This window comes from Peromyscus leucopus, chromosome 23, assembly GCF_004664715.2.
Source record: "Peromyscus leucopus breed LL Stock chromosome 23, UCI_PerLeu_2.1, whole genome shotgun sequence".
Lineage (NCBI taxonomy): Eukaryota > Metazoa > Chordata > Mammalia > Rodentia > Cricetidae > Peromyscus > Peromyscus leucopus.
Window position 1 is genome coordinate 21,702,765 of NC_051082.1, and position 18,030 is coordinate 21,720,794.

Sequence of the window (18,030 nt, forward strand, 5' to 3'; positions counted from 1 at the left end):
TACATATACACAGTGGAGTACTACTCAGCAGAGAAAAACAATGAAAGCATGAAATTTGCAGGCAAATGGATGGAACTAGAAAAAATCATCCTGAGTGAGGTAACCCAAACCCAGAAAGACAGTCATGGTATGTACTCACTTATAAGTGGATTCTAGATATAAAATAAAGAACAATCAGACCACAAAAAAAAGAAGAGTTGCTGTGGTCATAGTGTCTCTTCACAGTAATAAAAATCCTAACTAAGACATATCATCTGTCTGTCTGTCTGTCTGTATCTATCATCTATCTATCTATCTATCTATCTATCTATCTGTCTATCTATCTATCATCTATTCATCTATCTATCAGTTATTTGAGACAGAGTTTCATGTAATCCAGGCTATTTTCAAACTCATTATAGCTGAGGATGACCTAGAATTCCTAATCCTCCTGCCTCCACCTCTTGAGAGCTGCGATCCCAGGTATGTGCCACTATGCCTGGATTTGCTCTTGTTTTCTCCTGGAGACTCTTAAAGCGTTAAGGTCTTTATTGGCAGGATTTAATGAAGCCAGCTGTCTGTTGTTTTGACAAGTCTGGGAGTCTGGGTTTTCAGTTTCTCTTTGGATATCACATTGCCGGCCGGGCTAGCTTCCTTCCCAGCCATGCTCAGTAGACAACTATGAGTTGTGGCTTCCTGTTTGAGACAGTTTCCCGTTACCCCATACTTTGACTTGTGGTGTCTTTATATTATCTCACTGTCCTTGGAGGCACTGGGTCAACATACCCTGGTTTTTTATTTATTAATTTTTTTCCATTTATTTTATATACCAACCACAGTTTCCCCTTCCTTCTCTCCTCCTGTTCCCTCCCCCAACTCCGATCTTACCCCGCCCCCATTCACTTCTCTGTCTCTTTTCAGAAAGAGATAGGCCTCCCATGGGTGTCAACAAAGCATGCATGTAAAGACTGGCAGAAGGAGCTTATTCTTGAGGTGCAGGCTAGAGTTCAGAACCCATGTAAACATCTGGAGTTCAGATGCCCAGGACCCATGTCAACATCTGGGTGCTGTGGTGTGAGTCTGTAATCCTGGTGAGTGCTGGGGAGGTGGAGACAGGTTAGTCCCTGGGACTTGTTGGCCAGCCAACCTCTCACTTAAGTGGTGAGTTCTAGTTTTAGTAAAATACCTGCCTCAAAATATAACGGAAGGCCAGCAAGATGGCTCGGTGGATAAAGGTGACTGCTGGCAAGTCTAATGACCTGAGCTGAATCCCTAGGACACATGTTTATGTACACACACACACACACACACATGCACACACACGCATGTGTGTGTGTATGCGTGTGTGTATGCGTGTGTGTGTGTGTGTGTACGCATATAATTTTTATAATTTAAAAGAAAAATTAAGGCCAAAGAGTGATTGAGAAAGACACCCAATATTCACCACCAGCCTCCAGAAACATGTGCACACATGTGCATACACACATGCAGTCACACACACATACACATACCCACAAGTGATAGGGCTGATGAAGTTCCCGAGGGGCAGACCCAATATAAATGTCATTTGGGGGTGTGTGGTTTCGAACAACACCCACTCATCTTGCAAGGCTGGCCAATGTATCCGGGGATGTTTTAGGTGCTCCAGGAAGTGGGTGGATAAGTTCTTGGAGCAAGGAACTAAAAAGAATGATAATGGGCAGTCCGCCATTACCACAGAACTCAAACTTGAGGATTTGGGCACAAACATCTGCTCCTCTTCCAGGAGATGATATGGGAAGTTGACAGATGGACTTCCAGGATAAATCCTGGAGTGAATTATCCTCAGAAATCTCATCAGGAAATGTGGTCACTGGTAATTTGGGGGGACCAAACCATTTTCATTAGGAATCAACTGTAGGTCCCCCACAGCACATGAGGCCCCTCGGGGCTCAGGAGAAGCAGCTAGTTAGATGGGGGCAGGGGGCTGAGGTCTATCTTCTGGTCTTTCCGGAGGCCCATGCTGGGTGTTTCACTTGGTCCTCATGGGTGGTCAGTCCTGGACTGTGAGGGGTGTCTTGGCCTTTATCATTCTTTCTGTCCCTCTTTCTCTGTATTCCTCTGTCTGTCTCTGTTTCCATTTCCCTCTGTTGTGGTTTGAATGAGGAATGTACTACACAGGCCCATATGTTTGAACACTTGGTCCCTAGCTGGCGCCACTATCTGGGGAGCTAACAGAACCCGTGGGAGGCAGAGCCTTCTGAAGGAAGTTACCTCACTGGGGGCAGAATTGGGGATTTGATAACCTGACTCCATTTCCTTTTCTCTCTCTGCTTCCTGAGTATGGTTTCAATGCAGCCAATCAGCTTTCTGCCTGTCTTAGCTAGGGTTTCTATTGCTGTAAAGAGACGCCATGACCACGCCAATGCTTATAAGGGAAAACATTTAGTTGCGGTGGCTAACATTTTCAGAGGTTCAGTCCATTATCATCATGGTACAATACAGTGGCGTGCAGGCAGACATGGTGCTGGAGAAGTAGCCGAGAGTCCCACATCTTGACCAACAGGCAATAGGAAGTGGTCTGACTCACTGAGTGTGGCTTGAGCATATATGAGACCTCAAAGCCCACCTCCACAGTGACACACTTCCTCCAACAAGGCCACACCTACTCCAACAAAACCACACCTCCTAATAGTGTCACTCCCTATGAGCTTATGGGGGGCCAATGACATTCAAAGTACCATGATTGCTCCTGTCACCTTGCCTTCCCCACCATGATGGACTGTGTCCCTCTGGAATCCTGAACCAAAATAAACCCTTTCTCCTCTAAGTTATTTTGTCAGGGTGTTTTATGGAAGCAACAAGAAAGGAAGAAACACACAGCGGGAGCACATATAGGCATGCACATATGGCGGTCAGAGAAAAACCCTGGGTGGCGTTCCTCAGGTTCTGTCCACCCTGTGTATTTTTGTTTGTTTGTTTTGTTTTGTTGTTTTTTTTTTTTTTTTGAGACAGGGTCTCTCTGTTATGTAGCTCTGACTGTCCTGGAGCTCGCTCTGTAGAACAGGCTGGCCTTGAACTCACAGAGATCTACCTGCCTCTGCCTCCGGAGTGGTGGGATTAAAGGCGTGCGCCAACATGCTTGACCTGCCTTGTGTGTGCTTTTTAATTGATTATTTATTCTCTGTGTGTGCGTACATCTTGTGCACATGCATGTGTGTGTGTGTATGAGAGAGAGAGAGACAGAGACAGAGACAGAGACAAAGAGACAGAGAGAGTTCAAGCATGCATGCCAACCATGGGAGGTCAAAAGACAACCCTTGGGAATTGTCCTCTCTTCCACCTCTCGAGACTCAGGGTTTGAACTCAGGTTGTCAGGCCCATACACACACATCTCTACTCTCTGAACCATCTTGCTGGCCTGCCCTTGTTCTTTGAAACGGGCTTTCTCACTCAACCTGAACCTCACCGAACAGGCCAGTGAACTCCTGGGATCCTCTCATTTCTATTACCCTAGTCCTGGGGTTACCAATGTACATCACCATGACCATATTAAGTTTTTTTTTAGTTGTACATACGTGCTTGTTTGTTGGTACACTGTATGCACACGGTGCATGCCTACGGAGGTCAGAAGAGGGTGGTGATCCCCTTGATCTGGAGTTACAGGAGGTTGCTATCTACCATGTGGATGCTGGGAATTGAGCTCAGGTCCTCTGGATGAGCAGCCTGTGTTCTTAACTGCTAAGCCATCTCTCCAGCCCATGTCCAGCTTTTTAAATTTGGGTCCTGGGGATTGAACCTGGGTCTTCGCGCTTGTAGGGCAAACGCTGTACTTACTGACTGAGCCATTTCCCCAGAGCTGTTCTTGGAGCAGGCAGAGAGAGGGAAGGCATGGCTTCTGGCTGGAGGATTTTGCTCTGTCTTGGGCCTCCTGGCTTGGAGCTTCTTGGACGCCTAAGGCCCCCTGAGCTGCAGGAGCAATTGTTCTATATGGGGAACTGTCTCTTCGGAGGCCGTGTTCCTGAGGAACATGGGCAAGCTCCAAGTCATTAAGTGGATTGAGATCACAAGCCCTATGCCCATGAGCTTGGACAGCCTGGCAAAGAGCTCCAAACTGTTCTATGTCCAGGTCCGCAGCTCCACTGCTATTAACAGCACTTTCCCGGTGGCCACCCTGCCGCAGGGAGCCTGACAGGGAAGGATTTCGCCTGAGGGAGCCAACTGGAAATCTTTGGAACTCTGTCTTTCCCACCACTCACAGCTCTCAGGGTGCTGCTAGCTCTCCCTTGGCAACTAAAACCATATTTGAAAATAAAATGTCACTTTTCAAAAATGTCTACTGTCAGCACATGGAGAATTTGTTTTTCCTGTTGAACTTCACGAGATGACGAGAGGCGACCGAGAGAGTCTAGATGCATGCCTCTTGCGTGGGGAGTGGGTGTCAGCGCATGTGAATCAGTGAGTCACGGGGGCATGTGAGAGAGTGGTGTGGCACTGTGCAGGTGGGGACGGCGTGTGCCGTGGCGTCAGCTGTGGGGGTGCCGCGTGGGGGTATAAGAGTACCTGGTGTGTGAAAGTCAGAGGAGGAGGTTGAATTCAGGTCTGAGGGGACATGGATGTAACTAGGGGTTCATCGCCAAGGACTAGTGCTGTTGTACGAGTGTGTGAGTGTGAACCAAAAGCATCGTTCGCTGAGCGTGTGTCCAGAGATGGAGGGTGTTGAACGTGTACAGACACATGTGGGCATCTGAAATCCATCGCTTTTGTGTGTGTGTGTTTGAAGATCCATGCTGGTGTGTATTGTGACTGTGTGTCTGAGACTTGGTGTTGTCGTGTGTGTGCCCATGGTGGGACATCATTCCTAGGAAGACACGTACCAAGGTCTATTCACTCCAGATAGGGGACTGACAACAGACCAAAGTCACCAAACTACCAAAGGCCAACATGGTGAACCAGTGAACATATTGCTTACAGGAGTATGGGTGACTCAGGGACAGTTGCGTTAGTGAAAGGCCACCCAGCATGGGCGGCAACTCGTGGAAGCTCACTGCACGATTTGTAGGCAGCTCAACAGGTTAGACGGTCTCCTCTTCTCAGCAGTTCTAACTGCTTAAGTAATCTGAGGAGGGAGAGGGAGGCGTTTCCTTTCTGTTTTTGTGATGGAACACTCTGACCAAAACTTCAGGGAGCAAAGGGTTAATTTGGCTTGTAATCCAGATCATAGTTCATTATCGAATGAAACCGGGGCAATAACTTAAACAGGAACCAGAAGCAGAAACTAGGGAGGAATGCCGTTTGCTGGTTGCCCCAGCTTAGTTAACTTTCATAGCCCAGGACCACCAGCCCAGACAATGGTGCTGCCCACAGTGGGCTTGGTCCTTCTTCAATTGATTATCAATATGACCTTCTACAAACATGCCCACAGGCCAACCTTGCCTGGGAAATCTCTCAACTGAAATTTCCTTCTGGGGTGACCCTAGGCTGTGTGAGGTTGAAAGTTAAAGATAACTAGGATCAAACAGCTCTGTGAATCTGCTAAGTTTCAGAGGCTTCCTGAGATGTTTGGGTTGTTTAACTTCCTGGGTCTTAAGGAGTTTCCCTCCAGGATGGACTGTTCCAGCCCAGAGGAAATGGTTATATAGCACTGTGTTATGGCTGGGCTGTGACGTTTCTCTCCAAAAGCTCACATGTTGAAGGCTTGGTTCCTCGTGCAGTAGTGTTCAGAGGTGAGATTTTTTTTTTGGAGATGATCAATTTCTGAAGACTTTGATTTTTATAAATGTATTAACCCAATGGTAGAGTCATAATCTGATGGCATTATTGGGAAGGAGTGAGCCTTTAAGGGGGTGGCGGTTAGCTGAAGAAGTGCATCACTAGGGGTTGGCTTTTGAAGGACATACCATATCCCCGGCCACTTCCAGCTTCTCTCTCTTCCTGGCCACCATGGGGTGAGCGGCTTTGCTCCATCACCACCTGCCACGACGTTCTACTTTACAACAGGGACTGGAAGCAACAAACCAAGCATCCAAGCATCACAGACTGATACCACTGAAGCCGTGAGCCAAAATAAACTATTCCCATTTAAGTGGGTTTCCCCAAGCGTTTATCAAAGGTGAAACACATGACAAACACAATGTCTAAAGACCAATGCTGGTGTGTGTGTGTGTGTGTGTGTGTGTGTGTGTGTGTGTGTGTGTGTAAGACCACACACATCTTGTTTAGTAATCTGAACTTGCGAAGTTTCTTCTCTGAAAGAGCTCCCTATGGTCCCATTCTTTGGGACATTCCAGCCCAACCACTTAGTTATACCTCCAGCTCTCTTTTTATCTAAAAATTATTATTTATTATTATATATGTGCATGATGTACATGTATGCATGCATGATTTGTGTGTGTGGGTACATGCATGCCATGGAGTACATGCAAAGGTCAAAGGACAACTTCATGGAGTCTGTTCTTTCTCTCCATTGTTATGTGGATTCTAAGGCTTGAACTCAAGGTGCAGAGTCAGCACCTTTATCTGCTGGGTCATCTTACTGCTACCTTTTTTTTTTTTTTTTAATGTATTTCTTTGAAACAGGGTCTCACTCTGTAGCTCAAGCTGGCCTTGAACTTAACAGCTTACAACCTCCCGGGTAGGTGGGATTTCGGACGTGCTCCACCTAGCCTGGCAACATTTTCTCCTTGGCTGAGGAAGGCAGGGGTGGTAGGAATGGAACCCAGGGTTCCACAGATGCTGGCAAGCGTCTGCCACTGAGATCCACCCTTAGCACAAATTCTCTGTGTGAAGTGCTGGGCTCTTTTGCAAGTAGCCCTCCAGTTGGTGTCTGCTGTTGTACATTTTATATTGTTTCAGCAATGCCCAAGGGTGTGAATGGAAAAGTACCTAGAAAGATTAGAGTTGCTTCCAGAGGCGCAGATCCGTTTGTTATGTAATACTCTCTGGTGACATTGAGCCCTTATTAATAACTAAACATCTGTCAGGACTATAATTATATTTCTTGTGCCACGGTTGTATCTACCATTGTCCTGTGTAAACATGGAAGGGCAGGTGTGAATTATTTAGGCAACTGACTTTGAGTAAATAATTGCTCAGCATTGTTTCCGGCAGTAAGTTTCTGTCAACTCCTTGCAGGGTCTCAATGTCTTCGCTGATGTTCCTTTGATGTGCCCCCAAATCTCTGACCACATCACTCTGGACCCCTGATGCGGCTGCCCGAGCAACCTGGAGATGGGAAGCCTGAGAATGAGACAAAGGGGGACCAAGAAACCCCCGAAGGGGGAGAGGAGCCACGGAGAAGCCAAGCCCCTGACTTCCCCACCTGGCAAGTCTTCCCCCCAACCCCAAATCCCTGGACCTAGATTGCTTTGCAACTCCCAGGTAGGGGAGTGGGGTGGGGTCTGGGAGTTGTGATGCCCAGGGGAGAGAGGAGAGCCTATGAAAAGTCCATGGGGGTGGGGGGCGCTTCCCCAAGGATGAGCTCTCAGCAGGAGACAGAGATCATATGGATTATATTTATATGGATTCTGGAGGAGGTGGGTTTCCATGGACTCCATTTGAGATTCACGCTCAAGGCAAGGGGGTATGGTTGCAAAGTCACTATCAGTACCGGGTTTGAGAGGCTGTGAGTTTCGAAACAGATGTAACTCGCAGAATGCAGAGCAAGTGACAGCATGAAAACGGAACCTTTACATAGGTCATTTTAATTAATTCTCAAAATATTCCCACGAGGATCTTTTAAATCCCGTGCATGTGGTGTGTGTGTGAACCCAGGATCTTGTATGTATTAGACTAGCACTGTACAGGTCCTTATCAGGGGATTTGGGGAAAGTGCTCTACCACTGAGCCACACCCCAGCCCCTCACTAGGGGATTCTAGGCAGGGGCTCTACCACTGAGCCACACCCCAGCCCCTCACTGGGGGATTCTAGGCAGGGGCTCTACCACTGAGCCACACCCCAGCCCCTCACTGGGGGATTCTAGTCAGGTGCTCTACCACTGAGTCATACCCCAGCCCCTCACTGGGGGATTCTAGGCAGGTGCTCTCTCACCATACTATATGCCGTCTCTTTTTTCTTACTTTGAGACATGGTTTCATTAAGTTGCCTTAATCAGCCTTGCCTTAAACCCACGCAGTACCCCAAATAGTCCTCGAACTTGAAATCCTCCTGCTTCAGTCTCCCAAGTAGCTGGACTATGAGGTCTGCATCACCAGGCCTAGCTGTGTGAGAGCATTTTTTACAAGAGAAAAGTATTAACAAATACTGAGTAACTGGCCTGAGGTCAGAGAGTCGAAGGAGAACCCAGAATTCCTATCCAAGTCTCTCTGAGTACAACTATGGTCTCCTCCTCTCCTCCTCCGCCTCCTCTCCTCCTCTCTCCTCCCCCATCCTCTCCTCCCTCTTCTCCTTTCCCTTCCCCTTCGCCCCTCCTCTTCTTTCCTTCTCCCCTCCCCCTCCTCTCCTCCAAAATGTCTTCCCTTCCCTCTCCTTTTTCTCTTTCCTTCTCTTTTCTCCTCCACCTCCTTCTCTGCCATTCCACCACTTCCTCCTCCTGTCTCTCTTTCTCCACCTCCTTTTTTCCACCCCGTCCTCTGCTTCTTCCTTTACCTCCTCTTGCTCCTCCTCCTCCACTCCCTCCTCTGTCTCCTCCTTTCTGTTCTTTCTTGCCTCCCCCTGTGTATAGAAGAGGTCGGTTCAGGATGTGGGCTCGATATGTTACCAAGTTACCAAGTTACCATGAGACTCCCTGGGTTTTGATCTTATTCTTTTTCTTTGCCCTGGAATCCTCGCATGCCTGGCTGGTTTTGTGTAGAAGGGAATTTTAGATCTGTGTGATAGCGGCGTCAAAGGTTAGATGATAGTAAGTTCTTGAAATTGGTCAGTTCTGAGATTCTCTCTCTAAGGCTGTTGGTCACACAGTCTCTTGCCCTCCCCATCCCAACTCCTATTAGAGGTGGAAAGTGTTCTTGGTGGAGGGATTGAACTTAGGCTTATGGGGGTGGGAGTGGAAATATTTTTGGTGATGCACTCCTTGATTTCTCCATCATGTTTCCCCAGAATTGTGGAAATGGAAGCATAGAGGACTCAGGCACAGGGCATTGCAAGACTCCATCTAGATTCCAGAACCTTCTCCAAGACCACTCAAGGGCAGGAGCTGACTAACTCCTGGTCAAGAGCATCTTGACATGCAGGGTGAGCCCTCCTGAGGACTCTGAACCAGAGGGCAGCTTGTGTCTAAGAATGGGCTCAGAATGACTGCTTGAGAAGCGTGGCCAGGTGTTTAGTGACTTTTGCCACGCCCGCGACAAAAGCCCAACAAAGGGCAACTTCAGGGAGAAATGATTATTTCAACTTGTGATTTGCGGTGCTATGGCCCACCATGGTGGGGAAGGCATATTGGCGGGACTTTGGGGGTGTCTGCTCACACGGCACCCACACTTAGGAAGAGCGTGAGATAAATGGTAGTTGTCATTTCAAACTCTTTTTATTCAGTCTGGGACCTCAATCTTTGGGATGGTGCCACCTGTAGACAATGTGGGTTTTCACACCTTCAATATGGCAAGTTCTTTCCTCCCCACCCTCTCTCCTTTTAAAAAGTTTTCCTTTGGATCCCAGGCTGATACAAAACCCATGATCCTCCTGCCTCATTCTCTAAAGGACTGGATTTGCAGCTGTCTACCTCTAAGGCCAATACTAAGTTGTTCTGTTGAGCTTGAAGCTGCAACCATTTGCAAGGGTGAGCCCGTGGAGAGCTTGCTGTCCTGATTTGTAAGGGTGCTTGAGAGGGCTGCTTGATTTGGAGGCTGAAGAATGTTCTTCCATTTCTGTCCATGCCAGGGGATCTAGGGGAATCCTTGGATGCCAATTTACTTCCACTCATGTTGCCATGATAAAACACCCTGACCAAAAACTACTTAGAGGAAAAGGTCTTATTTCAGCTCATAGTCCTAGGTTTATAGTTCATCTTTGGTGACAACATCAACCATCTTCAAAGAGTCACAGTATATCCACAATCAAGAGCAGAGAAGAATGAATGCAAACATGATTTCTCCATACTCACACCATTCAGGACCTCTGCCTAGGGAATGGAGCTGCCCACGGTAGGTTGGATCTTCCCACAGCAATTCCACAGACCAACTAGCAAGCCCCTCACTGAGACTCTCTTCCCAGGCAACGCTAGGCTGTGTGAAGTTGACAAAGCTGACTATCAGAGAACTGGTCCTGAGTGACTCCTGGGTGGTCAGTCGTGCCGTTGGCCACCCCCGCCCCTGAAAAATGGGATAGAGAGATGCCCACATAGTTTTGTCAAAATACTGCAAAGTAAACAACTCCACTTCTAGGGTGGTGCTGTGGGCCAATCTGGAGGAAGCTGTTCTCTCTGGGGAGAAGTGGATGTACACTATTGATATAGAAGCTAAAAATAACCAATCTTCCAAACAAAGTGTTTTTCGTATTTTGAAATGAAAATGTGTAGACAAAGCAGGGATGTAGAATGTATGAGTCATTAAATTGCTGACTCTCAAAGCAATGGGAATTCAAAGGGCACTTTTTTCTCTCTCTTTTTCTCCCTCCCACCCCTGTTCTGAATAGCTTTGACAGTCTCTCCGCAAACAGGTCCCACAAACTGCCCCGTGGCCTTATGGTCCTCCCCGGCAAGAGGCTAAAGGAACTCAACTTCTTCTTGCCCCGTTGCTAAGCTGCCTTTGGTTGCTAGGTTGGTGTCATCAGTTCAAGTAGCCCCTTGAAAGGCCACTCTTATTTTTCCTCTTTGTGTGTTCCCTTCCCCCATGGGACCCCAGGCACTTCCATGGTCCCCACGCTGGGTGCTATGCAGTGTTTGTTCAGTGCTACTGGACTCATCAGACCTAACAAGGATGCTGCAACATCGAGCATCTCTGAGGAAGCTGGTTTCAGGGGAGAGTGTGTAACACAGGACACTGTAGTAAGACGAGGCAGTGGGTATCTTTGACTCATCTTTGGATTGTTAATGGACGGACTGGGTCTGGACGTTGCATCTCTGTCTCTCTGTCGTTTCTCTCTGTCTCTCTCTGTCTCTTTCTCTCTCTCTCTCTCTGAGTGTGCGAGTGTGTGTGTGTGTATGTGTGTGTGTGTGTGTGGCCAGAGAACAATGTCAAGTGTCATTACTCAGGAGCTATCCCTTTGGTTTCTCACTTGCCTGGAGCGTGCTGGTTAGGCTAGGCTGGCTGGCCAGTGAACCCCAGGAATTGGCTTGTCTCCACCACCCCAGTACTGGGATTACAAATCTGTGCCACCACACTTGACTTTTTATGTGGGTGCTAGGGATCAGACTCTTCTCCTCATGCTTGCGAGGTGACAGGCCCTTCACTGACTGCACTATCTCAGCAATCAATCAATCAATCAATCAATCAATCAATCAATCACTTATTTTTTGAGACAGGGTCTCGTGTATCCTATACTAACTTCAAATTTGTTATGTGCTATGTAGCCAAGGATGAACTTGAACTTCTGAGCCTTGTACCTCTGCCTCTCAATCACTGGGATTGCAAGTGTGCATTACACGGACCACGCCTGGTTTTAAGCTTGCTTGGCTTATGGAGGACTGGCTATGGAACCCAGGGTGTTGTGTATGCTAGGCAAGTACTTTACTGACTGGGCTACATTCCCAGCCCTGCCCCCCAATACACTGATGTTCTAGATAAGAGTTTTCTAAAGCCTTATAGGGGATGCTAGTACTTAAAACGGAGGCAAAGACACTGTGGTTGGAGCTCAGTGTGTGTGTGTGTGTGTGTGTGTGTGTGTGTGTGTGTGTGTGTGTGTGTGTGTGTGTATTTGAGAAGGAAGAGCCCTCAGGGGTCCTGAGAGGCGGCAAGTAGGTTTGCTAGAGGTTTTGTTAGTTACTTTTGTGTAACTGAGACTAACACACTTGTTCTAATAAACTTTGGCTCATAGTTTTGGAGGGTTTAGTCCATGGCTCTTTGCCTCAGTAGCCTGTAGCTGTCGACCGTCACAGCAGCAGGCATGAATGTGTGACAACACACTGTGTCTATGATAAAGTTCAATGTTTAGATGAAGGGCAGTGAGAGATGAACACATATGAATAAGATAGAACAGTTGAAACAATACATTGTGGTAAGACTCCACACCCACCCTTTGTTAAGCACAAAGACCCAAGTTCAGATCCTCAGAACCCATATAAAAACTTGGACATAATAGTGTTTGTAAGCCAAGTTTTGGGGAATCTGAGACAGGAGGCTAGCCCTGGGGCTAGCCTCGTCAAACTGGTGAGCTCCAGGTTCAGTGAGAGACCCTATCTTAAAAAATAAGGTAGATGTGCCATGTATGGTGGTGCACAGCTTTAATCCCAGTACTCAGGAGGCAGAAGCAGGCAGGTTTCTGTGAGTCTGTGAGTCTGAGTCCAGCCTGGTTTACATAGTGAGTTTCAGGACAGCCAGAGACCCTGGCTTGAAATCCCCTCCTTCCAAAAAAAAAAAAAAAAAAAAAAAAAAAAAAAGGACACACTCTGGCTTCCATATGCACCTGCACACACATGTGCACTAACACATACAGCACTTATGCACACACACAAATGCACAACCAAATGAAAACAAAACATTTTACAGATTCGGCTGAGCATGGTAGGTTGTACCTGCAATCCAAGCACCAGGAGGCTGTGGTAGGAGAAGTGTCAAGATTTCAAGGCTAGCCTGGTCTACAGAGTAAAGGCCTGTTCTACTTTCATTTCTGTTACTATAACATAACATCTGGGCTTAGCTCCCAATTCCAGGTGACGGTCCATCATTGTGGAGGCAGTTCCAGCAGCAGGGGCTTGAAGCAGCCAGCTTGTCCTATCACATGCACAGTCAAGAGTAAGTGCTTACTGCTCAGCTAGTATTCGAGACAGGGTTTCTCTGTGTAGCTTTGCGCCTTTCCTAGAACTCATTCTGTAGCCTAGGCTGGCCTCGAACTCACAGGGATCCGCCTGCCTCTGCCTCCCGAGTGCTGGGATTAAAGGCGTGCGCCACCGCCGCCGCCGCCGCCGCCGCCGCCGCCGCCACCACCACCACCACCCAGCTGCATTTTCCACTTTTTAAAATACAAGTCTGGGCTCACAAATAGGGAATGTTGCCGCCCATATTCGAGGTGAGTCTTATCATTTCAATGAACCCAACTGAGAAAGTCCCTCACAGGGATGCCCTCAGGCCACCCTAATCAGACCATCCTTCACTAATTCTCTACTCCCAAGTGATCCCAGGTTTTATCAAGTTGACAACTTGATAAACTAACTGTCACAGACCCTATCTCAAACAAACAGACAAATGTAAACTTAACCTCTTTTCTGGTAAATGATTACACACACGTTTTCATTCAGGGACCATTGTCAGTGAGTCTGCATCTAGGTGGATGTTGGAGAGAAGAGATGACTGTTTTCCCACCAGTTTACAAGCTCATGAAGGAAATGGATTAATGCTCAGAATAGAATTTATGTTTTAGGCTGAATCCAAGATCAAGGCATGTGGTAGTTTGAATGTAATTAACCCCTGTAAGCTCATAGAGGATGGCACTATTAGGAGACGTGGTCTTATTGAAGTAGGTGTAGACTTATTGGAAGAAGTGTGTCACTGTGGGGGTGAGCTTTGAGGTCTCTTGCTCAAGCTTTCCTCAGTGTGACTTTCAGACCATTTCCCATTGCCTGCAAGATGTAGGACTCTCAGCTCCTTCTCCAGCACCACGTCTGCCTGCACGCTGCCATGCTCCTTGCCATGATGCTAATGGACTGAACCTCTGACACTGTAAGCAAGCTCCCCACCCCCCGACCACCGCAAATTAAATGTTTTCCTTTATAAGAGTTGTCGTGTCTTCTCACAGCCATAGAAAACAAAACAAACTGTGTCTGATAACTCATTTAGGGACATATATCTGAGTGTGTGTGTGTGTGTGTGTGTGTGTGTTTACATGTATGGGAACATGTGTGTATTGGGGTGTGCATGCATGTGTGTGCATATGCCTTTGCAGGCCAAAGGCCAATGTCAGTAATCATCCCCCATCACTCATCCATCTTATTCTTTGAGGCAGGGTCTCTTGATCAAACTCAGGGTTCATTCATATATCTAGTTTTGCTAGCTAGCTTGCTCTGGGGATCCTCATTCTTCATCTTTGAAGGTTAGAATTGCTGGCTGGCTGCCACACCCACCCAGAATTTATGTGGGTTCTGGGGATCTGAATTCTGGTCCTTGAGTATGCATGGTGAGCCACCTCCCTGCCCCTGATGACAGACGTTCTTCTCTATTGTATAGTGATTTAGTTAAGTGATGTTCCCTCCCTCATTCTTTCTTGCTCTCTCATTGGCTTGCCCTGTCATAAGCAATCGGCAGCGATCATCTTTGTAAGTCTATCCTTATGAACTTGTGCATATGTACTAAAGACAAAATATTTGGGTCAAGGAAGTGTACCCTGGGGCTGGGGAGTTAGCTCAGTAAAGTGCTTGTCGGGCAGGCATGAGGGCCTGAGTTTAATTTCCAATACCCACTTAAAGCTGGCTTTGGTGATGCATGCTTGTCATCCCAGTACTACTCTGTGTAGACAGGTGAATGGATGGATCCCCGGGCCATTGGTCATTGGTCAGGCTCCTTAATGAGCCTGGGTCCACTGAGAGACAACGACAACGGCAGTCCCACTCATAAAAATAATAACAAGGTAACATGGCTTGCAAGATGGTTCAGTGGGGAGAGGGGCTTGCTGCCAAGCCTGATGACCCCAGTTCAATCCCCGGGACCCACACAATAGAGAGAACTGACTAGCAAAGTTCCTGTTGTCTGACCTCCACAGGAGAGCCACGACCAATTCACACACACACACAAAAATACATAATCGCAATATAAAAATTAAAGCAAGCAAACAAACAAACAAGCTGGGCAATAGTGGCACATGCCTGTAATCGCAACACTCAGGAGGTAGAAGCAGGTGGATCTCTGTGAGTTCGAGACCAGCCTGGTCTACAGAGTGAGATCCAGGACAGGCACCAAAACAACACAGAGAAACTCCACCCCCCCAAAAAAAATACAAACAAGGTGGATGACATCTGTTGGAGTGACATCTGTGGTTTCAGTCTGTCCTCTATGTGCGTGTGCACATGAGTGTGCCCACCCCCACATATGTGTGCATCCACAGGTGTGAACATGCACACATACTAGCATTATCACACACACACACACACACACACACACACACACACACACACACACACACATCTTCTTTTGCTAATTCTTGCCAAATTGCTCTCCAGAACAGTTGTACCGGTTCATCGAAGGACAGGGCTTTCACGGTCAGGGGAGGCAGAAGTGGAGAGGCAGGAGGCTAGAGAGAGGAAGTACTCGAAATGGCTTGTTAATGGAGCTCATCTCAAAGGACACGAAAGTGAGAGCACTCAGGGTCAAGAGCAGCATCCTTGATGAACAAGAGGACCACGAGTGCAGCCAAGGTGTGAGCCGCCACTCCACAGAACGCGTGACGCCCGATCTTAGCCGAGGGATTATCCTTCTGCTACATCCTGGATTCTCTGACGCAGGTTCATCAATCTTTCCCTCAACCCCCCCCCCCCCGTCCTCTTTTTAGTTTTTAGATTTATTTTTATTTTGAAATCATGTGTATTTGTGGGCATGTCCACACGAGGACAGATGCCCACTGAGGCCGGAGGAGGACGTTGGAGCTGAAGTTGCAGGCAGTCGTGAACTGTCTGATATGGGTGCTGGGAACTGAACTAGGTCCTCTGTGAGAGGAGCCAGTTCTCTTAACAGCCGAGCCATTGCTCCAACTCCAATGCAGTAAAAAATGTCTTTGATCCATTCTTTGATAACATGTATTCATCACATTTTGATCATTTGATCAGCCTCTGCTTCCCATTCAGCTCCTCCCAGATAACCCTGCCACACCCTCTCCCCAGTTTCATGTCCTCTTTTCATAACCCACAGAAGCTATTTAATGCTGTCCTTATGGGCATGGATATGAAGTCATATTCCAGAGCATAAACATCCTAACAGGGGCCCGATTCCCGGAAGAAAATGGACCCACCTCACCTGGGCATCTTGCACCTGCCAAAGCTCCTCATTTAGGAGTAGGCTCCATGAACCCTCCCTGACTCTGCTGTAAAGTTGGTTGGCTTGCTCTTGTGTGGATCTAAGGCAGACAGCTGTTGTGTCTGTGTGCAATGGTCCCATGTGTTTAGAAGCTGGTTCTGCAGCAGTTGGCCCTGACATTCTTCTCAAATGCCTTGTCTTACCTCAGCCTGTTACTGATGCTATGTAACTTCCAGGTTGGGAATAGAATGGTGCTCGGAATGTGTGCATCTGTGTTTTCCTAACTGAATAGGGTTTAGTAGGATCTCAGTGCTGTGTGGCTTTGGTTCACATCCATATTTGGGCCTCTGTGGTCTCAGTATACAACGATTGCCAAGTCACTCTCCTTTAGGGTTGTCAAGGGCAGGAGTGTGTGTGTGTGTGTGTGTGTGTGTGTGTGTGTGTGTGTGTATGAGAGAGAGAGAGAGAGAGAGAGAGAGAGAGAGAGAGAGAGAGAGAGAGAGAAACCTGAGACTAACTGAACAGTTTCAATGTAGGTAAAAATTTCAGTGTGCCAAGAAATCTTAGCAAGCCAGCTGTGGTGAAATCCATGAACCCACAATACTCTGGAGGTGGAGGCAGGAGGATCAGGAATTCAACGTTACCCTTAGCTACATAGCCAGTTTGTGGCTAGAGTCTTAAGAAAATCAAAGCAAAACAAAGCCAAAGGAATTTTGTTAGACAGAGAAAAAACCAAAAAAAAAAAAAAAAACAAAAACAAAAACAAAAACAAAAACAAAAAAAACCAATGTATTTTCAAGACTCTTTTAATGCATGGCTTTCTTTGGCAAGTCTAGCAAGGCCTGTGAATTATGTCTTCTAAACACAGAGTAGAACACTTAAGGTAATAGCGAAGAAAATCAATTGTAGTCTAGTCTGTCTTGGAACGTTAACAAATGTGTGGCACAGTAGGGCACGTGAGTCCTCACTGGTGCGTTAACTAATAAGATGTAGGAGTGGGCATGGGGACAGCTGTGCATTTGAGGAACCGTGGGGCTAAGAGTAAATAGCATTTAAAAATGACGCGTGACCGCGAGACGGTGGGAAAACAGTAGCACATGTCATAGGTGTATCTACTACTCAGTCCTCCCTCCCCTCCCCCTCCCTTATCATCCCTCCCTCCCTCCCCATCCTCTCTCTTCCTGTGTTTTGAGACAGGGTCTCACTGTGTAGCTAAGACTGGCCTCCAACTTACAATCGTCCTGTTTCAGTTATCGAGAGCTGGAATTACAGGTGTGTACCCCACTTTTCTATCTGATGCCTGTCTTAGCCACAACCACCACCCTTCTTTAGGAAACCTGTCCCACAGGAGTGGTCTCCCTCTGATGCCCAAAGACTTCAAGAAACCCCCAACAATGTACCATAGGAGCGGTGTTTTGGAAAGTATTAAGTTGGATGCTAATTTTCCTAGTTATTTATTTTGGTTTTCTGAGGCAGGGTACCATATATCCTGTAGCTGAGGATGACTTTGAACCCTTGGTCCTTCTGCCTCCCTCTCTTGAGTGCTAGGATTGTAGGTCAGTACCCTGCCTGGCTCAAATTCTCCCCTTTAATTGATATTTGGTTGTAAGCTGAGCCCACATTGTTGTGGGATATTTGATTGCACTGTGAAACCCCGAGACTATGTTAAAAAAACCAACCTTGGATCAGGGGGCGGAGACAGTGATTAATTGACGAGAATTAGCCATAGAGAGTCCAGAGAACCCTGGAAGATGGATAGAGAGACACACAGGAAGGAGTAGGGAGGGACTTAGAGATTCAAGGTCTTTTTGGTTTGGGACAAATGGAGAGATGTTCTCTAGCCGAGTCTCCAGCCAAAAAGGAAGGTCAGTTGGCCCCTCGGATCCAAGGTTGACTTTATTAACACTGTCTCGGTGTTTCACAGTGAGATCAAATATCCTGCAACACCACATCGAGAGATTCCTTAGGCTGGGCCAGCGACAATAGTCATTTGACTTCTTATGGACACACTAGACT

General features: G+C 47.2%; 1 protein-coding gene across 3 annotated transcripts in view; it reads left to right on the forward strand.

Moving 5' to 3' along the window:
- Nucleotides 1-18,030, forward strand: part of Caln1 (calneuron 1) — a 490,142-nt gene that overhangs the window by 46,410 nt on the left and 425,702 nt on the right. For 2 of the 3 annotated variants that reach the window (XM_028870138.2, XM_028870139.2), the window contains exon 2: nucleotides 7,093-7,282. In XM_028870138.2, coding sequence (XP_028725971.1) covers nucleotides 7,164-7,282 — 119 coding nt within the window. In that variant the 5' untranslated portion in view covers nucleotides 7,093-7,163. Of the gene's footprint in view, nucleotides 1-7,092; nucleotides 7,339-18,030 lie in introns of those variants that run through there. The other variant, XM_028870141.1, reaches the window with a different exon arrangement.